Below are 17242 nucleotides of genomic sequence, written 5' to 3' on the forward strand. Positions count from 1 at the left end.
TGATTATTGTATTGTCTTCTATCTGATATCAGTCAAGATTACTCACAACATTCCAAATTCAGCAGCATGAATCATCAGTAGATGGCCCAATGTCACACCTGACACAAAGCAACTCACTGCCCCTCAAAGAAACGTCAAACTGCTTTGTCTACCCCATAGTTGTCTTCATGGTACCAGTCATGCCCGACCCGTGACGATCCGGGCTAGAATAGGTCTTCAGCAACCCATGCTTGCCGTAAAGGGCGACTATGCTTGTAAGAGGCGATTAACGGGATCGGGTGGTCAGGCTCGCTGACTTGGTTGATGCATGTCACCGTATCCCAATTGCGTGGATCGATGCTCATAATGTCAATCACTGGATTGTCTGGTACAGACTCTATAATTTACAGACCGCCGTCATATAGCTGGAATATTGCTGAGTGCGGCGTTAAACAACAAACAAACAAACCTGTCATCCCAATCTCTCTGCTCTTCTCACGCTTCATATTTCTGCATGTGATCTCCGTGAAACCAAAATCTCTTGACAGTCCCTCCTTACAAGCCGTGGGGGCAGGACATGCTTACCCTTTTTTCGCGAACATCTGGTGTCATCACTTATTTTCAATGATCTATACATATAAGTTTCACATTTAACGCCAGTGGAATCTGTGTCGGATAATCGAGGCTGGTTATTCTGTGGCGTTGATAATTTATAATTTATAGCCCCTGGTGTTTTTACGATTATTTCAAGTTCATGGTGGCTTCTCGTCGTGGAGTGCCTGGGCTGCCCCTTCGTGCTCTCGGACATGTGGCGTGTCTGCCGAGAAGGTTGCGACAAGGACCAGGACATGCACAAACCCGCCGCCAGCGAATGGAGGGTCAGTGTGTAACGGGTCGCTGACCGACACAAGGACTGAAAGCTGTGGACTACAACTTTGCACAAGTAAGTTGAACCCTTAAATACACATTACAAAGGCATCTAAACTACCGGGCAAAAGAAAATATACACCCATGTTTGATGGTGGCTGGAATGAAACCATCAAGAAATAAATACACGACACTTTTTTATGGATAGCAACTTTCTTTTATTCCTTGTACGTTTCAAAGCTACTTCTTGTTCCTTCAACAGGTGAATAAAACGTACAAAGAATAAAAGAAGTCGTTTTCCATAAAAAAAAGTATTATGTATTCATGTTCTCCCAACTTCTAATGCCTATCGAAAACAATCAATAAATGGTTCTACGATGGTGTTGTATTTGATATGAGTGTCATAGTTGAGACCTTAAGTTTTCAGCGTTTCGGTGACTCTTTTCAGCCTTGTAACGTTTTGATAAAGTTTGTAATTTGTGGTCAAATCCAATTTTCACGTTTATATTTTCTTTCGCCGGCAGTTTATTTATTTTTTATCCGCATTGACCAATCAGTACACACGTTTGCACATTGAAGTTGCGTGTACCACCGTGGGATATCCTGTGCCGACGAACCTGATTGTTCAGAAGAACATTAAACGAACCATCAGTCATACTTGTATAGTGTCTTGCCACTGGATGGGTACTTAACACTTAAATCACTGAACGATTTTTAATGCTATTAATCCAACCAGAAGTTACGTTAAAGGCTTTGGGAGGTTAAACTTGTGTTAAGCAATCCTTCATCATCGACGTCATTTTGGACGACTCAGTTGTATACAACACCATACTACGATCTCGCTATTGCTTACCTTAAAGGGGCGGTCAGGTAGCCTAATGGTTAAAGCATTCGCTCGTCACGCCGAAGACCCGGGTTCGATTCACGACTTGGGTACAATGTGTGAAGCTCATTTCTGGTGTCCCCCGCCGTGATAATGCTGGAATATTGCTAAACGTGGCGTAAAACCATACTCACTCACTCACTCACTCACTCGCTTACCTTAAAGCTTATGCATGATTACATTTGTGTCTGCATCATAGGGATTTTATGAAACTTGTACCAGATGTTTGTTTTACTTTGGTTGCGCCCGGAAAATAGAAGCGTATTGATACAAGTTTCGTAAAATCAGTATTTAACGCAAACTCGTGTCTTCTCTCGTGTGTCACAAGGGACCGACCTTTTGATATTCTGGTATTGCTGCAGCGTCTGGACCAGATTTGTTTTATTGTTTAAAAGTATGAGCCTGTTTTTTTTTCAAGAAAAACATGCAACAATGTATGTTTTGTGGCAGGGATTTTGTACCAGGATTAGATATTTTTTAGCTAAAGCTACCAAACCAGATTTTTTATTTTATTTAGAACCATGAGCCTGATTTAAAAAAAAAGAAAAACAACTTGTAACGATGTGAGTTTTGTGGCAGGCATTTTTTTTTCAACAGTTTGAAGCATGATTATATTATTCAAGATATTTTGGGAAAAAAATGTTTTTTCGATAAAATCCCCAGTATCAAATGGTCGGTTCCAATGTAATACATGAGTGGGGGTTAACTTTATGCAAGAATTATATCGCCTATTGTATAAAATCATCATACTTGTTTTAATGCTTTAAATCTATTGCACATCTAACGTGTAACACGTAAATAACTCTCACTTTCTCTGTGTGTGCGCGGGTGTGCGTGTGTGGAATTATTATCAAATATACACATATACATTCACATGTACACGGAATATACACGTAGTTCTGACACACGCCTTTTCTCCCAGCAACCGGCTTGTGTGACAGTGCGCAGAGAAGGAACGACGTGGGATACCGCTATCATCCCACTGACTGTGACAAATACATCCAGTGTTTCTACAACCCTAATGGAAGCGTCATCGCCGTCTTCAGAAGATGCCCCTTTGGTTTCTACTGGAACCAAGACACATTCCGATGTGCCGAGTCATGGAAGGTCACCTGTCCAATCGGTATGACTAAATATATCTCACTGCTGCCGCGCACCCTCACTATACAATGCTCTTCCCGCTCATCTCTATATGTGCAGCGAACGTTTGTAAACTTTGGTCGTGGGTTCGAATCCAGGTTCGCCCCGCTTATATTTCTAGGTTTGTCAGCACCAGCACCATACCAGCGCTGTTTAGTAAACTACGGTTCAAACGAACTCAAAGGGACGGCCAATTCTAGTTCCTTATAACCGTAGTTCGTTATAAGCATATATAAATCAAATACGGGACCAAAAAATAGATTCGATATATCCATCAGTTCGTTATAAACGTTGTCGTCACAACCGTAGTTTACTGTATATTCCAGTGCTCATTGTAAATTTCAGTTTGGGCGTTAAGCAATATTCACCCACTAACTCTATGAAATGATCTTTCATTAGTCGTCTAAGGCGCCGCAAATAGCTGTGCAGAGTTGCGTCCCTTGAACAAACCAGAAGCAAGATAGCTATGATCGTGGGTTTGAATCTCGATTCTCTCCGATCATGTTTCTTGGTTTGTCAGCACCATACCCGCGCTCGTGGGTTTCACCAAAGTGGTAAACGTCTAAGACTTGCATCACTTCGGGCTTTCCTCCCACATTAAGCTGACAGGCCGTGATATAACTGCAATATTGTTCAAAGCGGCGTTAAAACCGAATTCAGTCACTCACTCACTCACAGTAGAACATGGCACACAGAATATTTCAGAGTGTCATACAACGACCTGTATCACGTAATGATTACATACATCCTATTCCAGGGTAGAATAGGTCTCTAGCAACTCATGCTTGCCGTAAAAGGTGACTATGCTTGTCGTAAAAGGCGACTAACGGGATCGGGTGATCAGACTCGCTGACTTGGTTGATGCATGTCATCGAGCCAAATTGCGTGGATGGATGCTCATGATATCAATCACTGGATTGTCTGGTCCAGACTTGATTATTTATACAGACCGCCATCATATAGCTGGAATATTGCTGAGTGCGGCGTTAAACAACAAACAAGCCAACCAACCAACATACATCCTGATACAGCGAAAATGTATTAATTTGACATCCTTAACTCGACTTGTTATTTGAGCAAACTTTATTTGAAATAACGACAAAATAATCGAAGTAACGAGAAAAAACTCTATGCAACGAGAAAATAATCGACATAATGAGAAAATGATCGAAATAACGAGAGAAAATCTCGAAGCAACGAGAAAATAATCGATACCCTGATGAGAAAATGATCAAAATAAGGAGAAAATAGTCAAAGCAACAATAATAAAATCGTTATTTCGAGAAAATATTTGAAGTGACGAGCAAATAATCGGAGCAAGGTGAAAAAAATCGAAATTTCGAGAAATTATTTGAAATACTAAATAATATTTGTCTATTTAAAAATAAATTATTGCCATCGAAGTGGCACCATAAGGCTATCGCCGGTATGGTCATCTTATCTTACTAATATCTATTTCCAAGAGAAGTGCAGCAGCCCCTGTGTGGCCAGCTACAAGATGGAGGGAAGCTGCAGGTCCTACTGGGTGTGTGATGGCAAGACGTCAGAGCCCCGCTGCTGTCCCGACGGATTCGGTTTCTCCCCAGGCCACGGGTGTCGCCCCAACTTCTACTGCGATGATATATGCCCCACCCCCTATATACCTAGAGGTGAGAACAATAGAGTTGGGTTTTTGCTTTTCGTCGTTTAATGTCGCACTCAGCAATTTTCCAGGTGTGACGGAAGTCTGTAAATAGTCGAAACTGGACAAGAGGGATTGACAGCATGAGCATCGATCTACACAATTGGGGTGCGATGATATGCATCAGACCGCCTCTGTGGTCTAGTAGTAGAGCATCCGCCCAGTCCTGGGTTCGATCCCCGGCCGCGTCTGACCAAAAGACGTTAGACGATGGTAGTTGTTACCCTGTCTGTCCCTCGGCATTTGTGGGCTAAAACAAGGACTGGTCGGCTCGGAGTCAGTATATTGTGTGTAAGTGGGGTATTTATGTTAAACTGCGGCATGGTATCTCAGTGGGATGACACTCTCTGCATCTGGAGCTAGTTATTGTATTATTTACACTCAAGATACTGTTTATTACTGTTTACAAACTGAAAAATATGGAACTTCGTGAATGATTTGGATGTTAAATAGAATTTCACCCTGTGTCTTTTGATATTCAAATTCAAATTCAAATCTAAATCTCCTCGGTAGCCTCGGTTAACTTTTATACGGTCGGGTTGATATATTTGATATAAGCAAACATGGGGTGAGAGTCTCTTTATCTTCAACTTTGATATCAATGTCACGTGCACATATTCCCAGACTAGACCTGTGGATAAAACACGCCTCTGAGGCTTTCGTTGCAAAAGTAAACACAGGAACAGCCCGCGGACCGAAGCCTCAAATGCTCTTCCCGACCACGAGTGTGTTTACATTTTCAACCCAAACCTAGGAAAAGTGTTTTATTCAACTTATGAACATAGATGCAAAATACTAACAGAAAGAATTAAAAAGACATCGGTATATCTTATAGTGAAACAATAGCGCTGTCGCGGTATAAAACGAATTCGATTCATTGGGCGAGAAAAGTCCTCGGCAGCATGCAGACAACTGAAGGCAGTCACGTGTAAGATTTAACACCCTTTCATCACTAAGGGTAAGGGTTTACATTTTATTGCAAAACCCAGAGACAGTGTTTTATCTGGGTTATAAGCCGAAAGTAAAGTGAATCAACATTTGTCAATAGATTCCAACACACTTACCATGGACCTCAGGAAACGGACGTAAAATATCCCTTGCTGACGTACATAAAATGAAGAGGTGAGGTGAGGAGAAATTGGGTTTAACGTCGCGTCTAAGATTATTGCACTTATATAGCGACGTGCATGCACGTGTGTGTGGCTGCTTGTACTAGTTCGGACTGATGCCGATTTATAGTGCTAGCCCACTGAGATACCATGCTGCAGTTTAACATGAATACCCCACTCAGACACATTATACTGACTCCGAGCCGACCAGTCCTTGTTTTAGCCCCTTAATGCCGAGCGCCAGACAACGCCAGGGTAACAACAAGTACCATATTTTAACGTCTTTTGGTATGACGCGGCTGGGGATCAAACCCCGGACCTTCCACTCTCCGGGCGGACGCCCTACCACTAGACCACGGAGGCGGTCCATAAAATGAAGAAGATTGTTTAAAACATCATGGTTATCAGCGCTTAGCCATGTAGTTCACTCACTAGGCTACAGATACGAATACCGGTTCGATTCTACTGAAATATAAGTAACATTTGTCGTTTGATTTGACCTGATTCCACACATTAGAATTGTAATGCGTGTTTTTCTCATCTTCCCGAGACAAGGGAGTCAACTGACTGTAAAATTCCAGTTTCCATCTTGCCGAACTGAACTGGAATTGCCGGGCTCGATTGTAGCGCCACCAGTTGCTATTGCGAGTTATGGCCTTTCTATGCCCCACCTTTCTGACCAATCAGATCCCGCCTCTCATATCACTTGCATTTGCTTCAAACAAAATGGCGGCGCCGAGTCAAGACGATCTGATCGACAATCAAAATCTATATTGTGATAAAACGGGTCTTACTTCGGGAAATTCATCAAACCACGCGTGCACCTTGATTAAAAACATGAAAAGATTTGGAAAATATATATAAACGAAGAGTTGTCGGTACACTTGCTTAAGAAATTCTGCAATCAACCGAAATCTGCACGGCAGTTTACGAACTTGATGTCGCTTTCCTCAAGCGATTTTGATTGGACAATGCACAGACTCGTTAGTCCAGCCAAAATATACTTCTATAATTCCAGCCTTGTTCGGCAAGTGTGAAAACTGGACTTTTATGATCCGTTAACTCCCTTGCCTTGGGAAGATGGTTCTACTGGATTGTGTTCAAATGCAGAATATATTTATGGGATAAAAGGAGTTTCTCTGGAATATCACTGGAACGGAGGGATACTCTATAGAAAGTATCAGCTGAAAGGTTATTTTCGAACGCAAGGGGGGGCCGTCGGGTAGCCTAGTGGTTAAAGCGTTCGCTCGTCACGCCGAAGACCCGGGTTCGATTCCCGACATGGGTACAATGTGTGAAGCCCATTTCTGGTCTCCCCCGCCGTGATATTGCTGGAATATTGCTAAAAGCGGCGTAAAACCATACTCACTCGAACGCAAGTCTCCTAAAAATAAAAGGGTTACGTCAAAGCAGGTTCTACGAAGATATACAATGACCAAATGACAAGGGATGGGGTTACTGGAGGTTGATAATAGAATACCAGAGTATAACGAATAGGCGGTGCCTACGTGTATATATGCGAGACGAATACACTCAGTAATAAATATAATAGAATCCTCCAACGCTATTTTCTGTTGCAGATGTTTGTGACAAGCGACCCGACTGGAGCGGTGTTTCCACGGCATACCACTTCCACGCTGGGTCATTCGGCTGGCAGGCAACGTCGTGTGCAACGGGAACTGACTTCGACCTCCTCGACTGTGGTTGCAATGACCAATCAAATGGTATACACAGCTGTGTTTGTTTGTTTGCACAGTTTTTTTTGTTTGTTTACACCCTTGAAGATTCCGGGGTAGAAAAGGCATTCAGCAACCCATGCTTGCCGTAAAAGGCGACGAGGCTTGTCGTAAAAGGCGACTAACGGGATCGGGTGGTCAGGCTCGCTGACTTGGTTGATGCATGTCATCTTTCCCAATTGCGTGGATCGATGCTCATGATATTAATCACTGTATTGTCTGGTTCAGACTCTATTATTTACAGACCGCCATCATATAGCTGGAATATTGCTGAGTGCGGCGTTAAACATCAAACCAAATGTTTGTTTGTTTGTGTTTAACTCCGCACTCAGCAATATTCCTGCTTAAATATGACGGCGGTATGTAAATACTCGAGTATGGACCAGACAATCCAGTGATTGACATCATGAGCATCGATCCACGCAATTGGGACACGATCACATGCATCAGCGATAGGGCTGGGCGGGTAACTCGGGTACCCGGGTCGGGTGGGTACTGAGTAGGACCCGGGTACCCACAGAACTACCCGGACCTGTGGTTAGTCACGTGATATATTGTTTAATGACAAAAATTATCTGGAACTCTATGGTTACACTACAAGTCACTAATGTTCGCTTTCTGACTATGCACCCATTCCTTCTGATTTTTCATGTGGTTGACTTAATTCAGCTTCAGTGTATGAATGACCCGATTTTTTCATACATGTATCTAAATACTCTCTCTCTCCTGAGACCTACAGTTGGTTCCCGGGTAGGGCCGGGTAATAGGGGGATGGGTACCCAGATAGTAAATTTGGACTCGTCCCAGCCCTAATCAGCGAGCCTGACTACCCGATTCCGTTAGTTGCCTCTTACGACAAGTATAGCCGCCTGTTACGGCATTCATGGGTTGCTTAAGACCTATTCTGACCTGGATTATCCCGGGCTGTATACACAGTAACACATCGGTGATACGGAATGGGGACTTGTGAATTTATTTTAAAGCGGGTTGGTGGAAAGCGGGGGTGTTTGAAAACGGTCGGAGGTCGTGAGCTGGATACTGGGAGAGGGGAACTTGTGCAGGTGGGGGTGGTGAGCGGGGAACTGGAGGCAGGTGGGGAATTGGGGGTCGGGTGGGGAGGAGAAAACTCGGAGCGGATAGGGATGAGTAACTGGTGGAGTTTGTTTGGAAAAGTTGGGGTTGGTCAGCGGGGTACAGGTCACGGGTGGGGAAGGTGGGCGGGTGGGGCAGAGTAGTGGGGAACACGGAGCGGGTGGGGCAGAGTAGTTGGGAACTGGAAGCGAGTGGGGCAGAGTAGTGGTGAACACGGAGCGGGTGGGTAGAGTAGTGGGGAACACGGAGCGGGTGACGCAGAGTAGTGGTGAACACGGAGCGGGTGGGGCAGAGTAGTGGGGAACACGGAGCGGGTGAGGCAGAGTAGTGGGGAACACGGAGCAGGTGGGGCAGAGTAGTGGGGAACACGGAGCGGGTGGGGTAGGGTTGTGGTGAACACGGAGCGGTTGGGGTAGAGTAGTGGTGAACTCGGAGCAGGCGGGGGAGAGTAGTGGGAAACTGGAAGCGGGTGTTGCAGATTAGTGGTGAACTGGAAGCGGGTGGGGCAGAGTATTGGGGAACTGGAAGCGGATGGGGGATGGTAGTGGGAAACTGGGAGCGGGTGGGGCAGAGTAGTGGGGAACACGGAGCGGGTGGGGCAGAGTAGTGGTGAACTCGGAGCGGGTGGGGCAGGGTAGTGGGAAACTGGGAGCGGGTGGGGCAGAGTAGTGGGGAACACGGAGCGGGTGGGGCAGAGTAGTGGTGAACTCGGAGCGGGTGGGGCAGGGTAGTGGGAAACTGGGAGCTGGTGGGGCAGAGTAGTGGGGAACACGGAGCGGGTGGGGCAGAGTAGTGGTGAACTCGGAGCGGGTGGGGCAGGGTAGTGGGAAACTGGGAGCGGGTGGGGCAGGGTAGTGGGCATGGGAGCGGATGGGGGAGGGTAGTGGGGAACTGGAAGCGGGTGGGGCAGGGTAGTGGGAAACTGGGAGCGGGTGGGGCGGGGTAGTGGGGAACTGGTAGTGGGTGGGGCAGAGTAGTGGGAAACTGGGAGCGGATGGGGGAGGGAAGTGGGGAACTGGAAGCGGGTGGGGCAGGGTAGTGGGAAACTGGGAGCGGGTGGGGCGGGGTAGTGGACATGGGAGCGGGTGGGGTAGCGGGTAACATGGAACAGATCGAGAGTAGTAAGAAGAGAAGAATAAAGTTGGCAACGGGGATTAGGCGATCAAGCAACAGGGTCTAGTTGGGGTCGGGAACAGGATGCGATGGGATTGTGAGTGTAAGTGTGGTTGAATGATTTTCCATGACTGACTCGAAAGTCACGCAAAGAAACATCTGATTATTTCATTTTCAAAACATCTTGCAGAAACCAGTAGTCCTAGTCATACGCTGGACTTTGCCTCTGATACCTCCCCATCCTGGCTGACCGCCACTAACGTCAGCATCAACACCGGCATGGCCAACCTCGACGCAAGCAGCAGCGTCTACCTCGACTTGAAGATGACAACCTCCACGCCAGTCACAGTCCGGTTCCGCTTCAAGGAAGCTGCTGCCCCGTCAGGGAGCAGGGTACTGATCCGTAGCAGCAACTGCAAGCGAGGCAACAGTTTGCTCCTCACTGTCGACGACGACGGTGTACATTTTAACATATGGTCGTGGTATGGTGACATTACCAGGATGACCATTTTTACTCAGGTATGCTGATCATTTTACTTTTTCCCTTATGGCGTGTACGTATATACAAGGGTATGTTGTCCGTGGACCGCCTCCGTGGTCTAGTTGTAGAGCGTCCGCCCGGAGAGCGGAAGGTCCGGGGTACGATCCCCGTCTGCGTCATACCAAAAAAGTTAAAAGATGGTACTTGTTGTTACCCTGCCTGGCGCTCGGCATTAAGGGGCTAAAACAAGGACTGGTCGGCTCGGAGTCAGTATACTGTGTCTGAGTGGGGTATTCATGTTAAACTGCGGCATGGTAGCTTATTGAGCTAGCAGTATAAAATCGACATCAGTCCGGACTAGTACAAACAGCCACACACACACACACACGTACATGCACGTCGGTGCAATAAACTTGGACGCGACGTGGAACCTTATCTCACCTCACCTCACCTCACCTCACCTCACCTCACTTCACCTCACGTTGTCCGTGACAGATTCAATCAGTTGGCACCACTAGCGTTCCGTACATGTAGGGGGATTGTGGCGGGATACCTCGATTGGCCTTATTGCTGTCCAATTTACTTTACCGCAAAAAAACATCTTGTGTATAATTCGTATTGTGTTATAAGAGACGATATACTACCAATTGTAAACATCTACATTTTTGGATGGATAGCGTAACAAATTTGTAACGTAACAAATTTAGATCCCGTAAGTCATCTCGGCAAACGTTGGGAAAAATCAATGTTTGAAATTGTCACGCACACAATGAATACACGAATACACGATACAACCTTGTGGTTGTCGTGACCAATTAACTGATGTCTTTTCCCCAAAACTATATACGCCTTATTTTTATTACGTTTGAAAAAAGAAGTTTTTTTTCAAAAGCATCTGTCACGCTGTATGGCTTGAATCGTCAAGAACACTTTCCAAAATCATAAATAAATCTCCGCTTTAGGCAGAGTACGATTCCGACAATACCAGAAGCATGTGTTTCATGAACCACTATCAATTAGTCATACTGGTCGCGAAAGTGTAAACATATCCTGCCCCATCGGTCGCACCTGTCACAAACACATGCAAAGGCAAGTCAATTGTTCACCTGCCAAAACACGGGAACATATGGCACAATTTATAATAGGGAATGGCATCGGAAATCATTTTTGTCACTGATGCGTCAAATTTGGAAATGTACTCATGTTTACAATAAAAGTTCTTCGAAAGCCTCACTGAGGCCTTTGTAAAAAGTCGTTCCACGCTCCTTGAAAACTTCATTGGAATAGCATCCTCGATTCTACGTGAAAAAGTTGTGAAATTTAGACACCAAAGGTTGCTGTTGCTGATATGATGCCTGACATAGAGGGAAAGTAAACTATTGGGAAGCTGATGCAATATTGTAATATCGTGTGATATCACTACCCCAGTGTTGCTCCAGCTCTAGTTGAGGTGAGGTGAAATGGGGTTTAACGTCGCGTCCAAGACTATTGCACTGATATAGCGACGTGCATGTAAGTGTGTGTGTTTGTGGGGCTGCTTGTACTAGTCCGTACTGATGCCGATTTATAGTGCTAGCCCACTGAGATACCATGCCGCAGTTTAACATGAATGCCCCACTCAGACACATTATACTGACTCCGAGCCGACCAGTCCTTGTTTTAGCCCCTTAATGCCGAGCGCCAGACAGTGTAACAACAAGTACCATCTTTTAATGTGTTTTGGTATGACGCGGTCGGGGATCGAACCCCGGACCTTCCACTCTCCTGGCGGAGGCGCTACCACTAGACCACGGAGGCGGTCTCCAGCTATGGGTAGGTAGCACAACAAAGCGTGTGGAATCGCGTGGTGAGTTTGTATTCTTGAGGCTGTGTTTCTGCCATCTTGGTGTTTCTTCTCCAGGGCATGTCACGGTCGGAGTGGACGACTGTCAGCATCATGTACGATGGGCGAGAGCTGATGGGTGTGGTTGCCTCTGGCTCCAGTGTCTACATATCCAAGATATTTGGTAAGACAAGAAGTGAGAGGATGGGGGTTACTTAGAAATGTATGTTTGTTTTGTTTGATCCGGGTAGACAATAGGTCTTCAGTAATCCATGGACCCGTGAAGATTCCGGGGTAGAATAGGTCTTCAGCAACCCATGCTTGCCGTAAAAGGAGACTATGCTTGTCGTAAAAGGCGACTAACGGGATCGGGTGGTCAGGCTCGCTGACCTGGTTGATGCATGTCATCGTATCCCAATTGGGTGGATCGATGCTCGTGATTTCAATCACTGGATTGTCTGGTGCAGACTCGATTATTTACAGACAGCCGTCATAAAGCTGGAATATTGCTGAGTGCGGCGTTAAACAACAAGCAAACAAAACCATGCTTTCCGTAAAAGGCGACTAACGGGATCGGGTGGTCATCGTATCCCAATCTATATCCATGTTGTCAGTCACTGCATTGTCTGGTCCAGACTCGATTATTTACAGATTTACGCCGTCATCAAGCTGGAATAATACTGAGTGCGGCGTTTATCAACAAAACGAATTAAAACAAACGTAAGACGTTTCGCACGGCATCCGTAGTGTGGAGAATATGACCCCTTGCAATTCCAAGATTTGCTCTTGTGATAATTTTAATATCCAGATCTCTATTTTATCTTGCAATGCTTTTGCCTCTTCTACTATAGTCGTCGGTACAAATCATCGACATGTAAACATATGGTCATGATGCAAATATTATTTTATTTCCCCAAAGCTTCTGACGCCCACATCCTTGAGTGTGGCCTGCATTTTGGTACAGACGAGTCGTCAACAACAGCATCGGCGTTTATCGGTTCCTTAGATTATGTAAGTTTACTTTGAGTATGGTTGTGAGTATTACCTTCACAGCTGCTATATACAGGGGTCACCTGGGCACGGGGTCACGTGGGCACGGGGGCCCAGTCCTCTGAGGCACCCAATTCGCTGTGCAGAGTTGCGCCCCTTGGACATGCCAGCAACCTATGGTCGTGGTAAAGAACGCAGGTTCGCAATTTGCATGTGCAGCACCCGCCATAATCTTTGCGCCAAGGGGTATGTGTTTGTCTGTTGCCTGGTGCCACACAAAAGTACTCCTGCCGTGCCACGGCATCCTGGAAACGAACCAATGACGTAATGGACCCAAAACCTCCCGTGACAGTGCCTTTACTGTTTTTTAAACAAGATATGTAAATTTAGAATAACGTCTGTCGTATGCAAGTGCATGTCCTCCTCTACCGGTAGCACCCGCTACTCACAATTTCCACAAAACTAAGTGTCTAAAAAATAAAAAGGTGAGTTAACCAGCTCCTGTGCTTTGTGTTTTAGTTGCACGTGTTCCGCAGTAACCCTGGGTCCTTCTACTGAAACAACCACAGTCAGAGGGAAGAGGAACCCTACCCTTTGCTGCAGATTGCTGGGGGATGGCATTAAGATGATTTATTCCTTCACATCCTTGCTATGTCTATAGGAAGTTAATATATTTTGATGAATGCAATGGTATCCTCCTGTCCTTCCATTTGTATGAAAATAACGCAACATAGCAACACGAACCGTGACGGTGCACATTCCATGACACCACACTCCTTGCCAGTTTCGGGGATCAGCGTCCGTCTCATCATCTTTCTACAGCGGGATGAAATGGACCCCGACGTCAACCCGTTATGGGTGACGAATCAGTCACTTTAATATCGGTGTATATTTTTTTAATATATCGTTTTCACTATGTCCATAATTCTTTTTAAATATGTATTTTTATGTTCCAATAACATGTACATTATACATTATGTCACATATTTTGTTTACACTATTATTCCGAGTGAATTTACATTTGGTAAATACTTACCTTTGTACCATGCATTTTTGTGATTACCTCATCTGCACTGTAGCTATACTGAGAATATCTGTTTATTATGTACATTGAGTAAAGAATAAAGCATGATGTAGATAACCTGATCGCAAATATTTCATAATTCTTTATATCATACTTCCTCATAATGCTAATATTGAACTTCTCAATTTCTAATTGTTATTGCTAGATATCCTTTCGAGAAACATTTTTGACAATTCAGTTTTTATAATCGGTCTGAGGCAAAAGGTGACTGAAGAGGTGGTCAGGCTCGTTGAATTGGGTCATGCATGTCATCATATGCCGATTGCGCAGAACGATCCTCATGATGTCGATCACTGGATTGTCTGGCCAGACCCGACTATTTACAGGCCGCCGTCATATAGCTGTAAAATACCTGAGTGCGGCGTTAAACAAAAATAATAACACGAATAACAAAAACATTGTGGTCTCTGTTTAGATTTGACCCACCTTTAAGCAACATTCCAGCAACATATAGCAACATGCTAGCAACATCTAGCAACATTCTAGCAACATCTAGCAACATCCTAGCAACATCTACCCGGGAAAACGATTGGCTTTAGGCATTGTACACATGTAAAAGTTGCAGACACAAATAAGCAAAATATCACCTGACGAGTGTGACTATTTATACCACGTGTACATGCAATTTGTTTCCCAAGGTGAGTGAGTGTGGTTTTACGCCGTTTTTAGCAATATTCCAACAATATCACGGCGGGGGACACCAGAAATGGGCTTCACACATTGTACCCATGTCGGGAATCGAACCCGCGTCTTCGGCGTGACGAGCGAACGCTTTAACCACCAGGCTACCCGACCGCCCCTTGTTTACCAGATCTATGAAAGATAAAAGTGATAAACATATGGAAGAGAATGTATGGATGTCAACTTCTTTATCATGAGGAACACGATGAAGGAATAAGCATATACTCCGAAACGTTCTGTTCCTCAAAATATAGAAGTTGTCAATATATTCTCTTCTTTAATTTGTTTACCGGTGACAGAGCCACGAATAGTAACGCATCAAGGCCTTAACTTTCATGACAACGAGTAACGACAAGATCGTAAATAAACATACATCATTATTGATTACAATGTACTCATCATGCGTATTTATAATGAACAATGGCCACGCACTGATGGATGTTCATGGTGAAACGATACCCAGTTAACGGACCAGTGGGCATTCAAATGTATATTCAGGCGTATGTTTGTGGTCACAGTGCCATCTGATCTTCACGGGTACCAAATCACTACTCGGAGACCGAATTCAAACAAAAAACGCCTCTTGCGAAAAGTGCTACCACGTGTTTTAAGACCTGTGTCAGGCTATCGACTAAAATACATTTCTTCTGCTCACATCACCTGTGATTGATATTCTCCTTAATGGCTTTGTAAATGATTAATCACCTTGGCCGCCTTACATGCATATCGATTAAACCCACACAGGGGAATACAGACTTGAATATGCATGAACAGTCTATGCAACGTCCTGGTGAGGTGAGGTGAGGTGAAATGGGGTTTAACGTCGCGTCTAAGATTATTGCACTTGTATAGCGACGTGCCTGTCCGTGTGTGTGTTTGTGTGTGGCTGCTTGTACTAGTCCGGACTGATGCCGATTTATAGTGCTAGCACACTGAGATACCATGCCGCAGCTTAACAGACACAGTATACTGACTCCGAGCCGACCAGTCCTTGTTTAAGCCCCTTAATGCCGAGCGCCAGACAGGGTAACAACAAGTACCATCTTTTAACGTCTTTTGGTATGACGCGGTCGGGGATCGAACCCCGGACCTTCCACTCTCCGGGCGGACGCTCTTCCACTAGACCACGGAGGCGGTCCAATGTCCTGGTAATGGCTGTCGAGTTGGAAGAAGGGTCGTCGGATTATATGTTGAATCGAAAATGCGACCGAATCCGTTTCGTTCAGATTCCCTGTTTTGAACATAAAGTAAGATTGTAAACAACCCAATTCTATCCATATAGTTCATAGGGCGTTTGATGTCTATTGAACTTATATTTTTTTAAATAACCTTCAGAAATTTTTTATAGTCTAATAGCACATTTAAACGTATGAAATGTTACTGTGATATGTGTCAGGATGACATTTAGGGCACAGCGTACATATAACAAACTATGAAACAAGAAAGTCTCAGTATGTTTGCATGGTAATAAAATTGTAACATCAGTAAACTACCACAATTAAGTTATCGTTTAGAGTAAGCCTGCTGACCTACCTCATCATCGGTCAAGTATATTTAATAACGCTAACGCTGCAACGCTACAACGTTACAAGGACACATGATCTTGTACGAACGAAAAACGGGAATAAACCTTTGATTAGAGAGTATCAGCATAGTGTGTTTCTTGACGTAACAAATACCATGTGGATTCTCAAAACTACATGGATGTGCCTGAGCTTTTCCAATCTCAGAAAGAACCAAGATCAATTCTGTCACATTGTATTTGTCATGTTTTTCAACCACTAACCAACACGACAAACTTAAGGAAGAAGTTCATTCCTATATTTATTTGTTTCTATGCGTGACCATAGATATTGCTGCATTACTATCTTCAGAGGTCCAGGAATGTTTCATAAATGGAATCAAATGTGATCTGAAGTTTACAAAGTTTCGGAGTAGCAATAGACTATCCACAAGACTGTGTGACTAGAGGGAGGACTTCAGCTTGGCAACAGTCAACTTTCCTTTATGTTGAGCAATTTTCCAGCAGCTCCAACCCTTGGTGTCTACCTTTGAGGTACAATCAAGCATCTACGGAGATGTTATGGGGCCTCATACGACCCTTGCTCGAGAGCTGTTTGATCAGTGTTACAGCATTATATGCCTTAGTATATTTTATCAACACACATGCAAGGGTCCGCCCACACAGTTGTGCCTGACAGTCGAGTACTGGCAGTGCAAAGGGTTCCCTTATAACACAAAGTAAGTTTCGACACACAGAGCGGGAACATAAAACACTGGTGGCCTCTGCCGGTGACAATAATCTGTAAAACTAGTGTTGAGTATACTGTACAGACAAGCAGTCACCTGGGGACGAGGACTCTGATGGGGACTAAACTACCGATGAGATTATAGAATTTAGAACTGAAGTCTTACACCAAGGTCTCGATTGCCTGACCAGGGGGATATCGTCACTTCTATGGCATGTATCCTGTAGACATTGGAGAGAAACACTATTTGAACATAGATAGTTGTAAGAAGAGATGTCGATCGTGTGACTGAAATGAAGTACTTGAATCTAGGCTGGGTATTATGACACGGGTGC

The 17242-nt window shown here is 44.7% G+C and overlaps 1 protein-coding gene across 1 annotated transcript in view; it reads left to right on the forward strand.

The window, feature by feature from the left end:
• LOC139466788 (SCO-spondin-like) overlaps nucleotides 1-12933 on the forward strand; it is a 59880-nt gene extending 46947 nt beyond the window's left edge. The window contains exons 32-38 of the mRNA XM_071248474.1: nucleotides 731-922; nucleotides 2652-2852; nucleotides 4333-4518; nucleotides 7240-7383; nucleotides 9791-10119; nucleotides 11982-12087; nucleotides 12823-12933. Of these exons, the coding sequence (XP_071104575.1) occupies nucleotides 731-922; nucleotides 2652-2852; nucleotides 4333-4518; nucleotides 7240-7383; nucleotides 9791-10119; nucleotides 11982-12087; nucleotides 12823-12929 (1265 nt within the window). The 3' untranslated portion in view covers nucleotides 12930-12933. The remainder of the gene's footprint in view (nucleotides 1-730; nucleotides 923-2651; nucleotides 2853-4332; nucleotides 4519-7239; nucleotides 7384-9790; nucleotides 10120-11981; nucleotides 12088-12822) is intronic.
• Nucleotides 12934-17242: the final 4309 nt, after the last annotated feature.

This window comes from Haliotis cracherodii, unplaced genomic scaffold (genome assembly GCF_022045235.1).
Source record: "Haliotis cracherodii isolate W230 unplaced genomic scaffold, xgHalCrac1.p SCAF_19, whole genome shotgun sequence".
Taxonomy (NCBI): Eukaryota; Metazoa; Mollusca; class Gastropoda; order Lepetellida; family Haliotidae; genus Haliotis; species Haliotis cracherodii.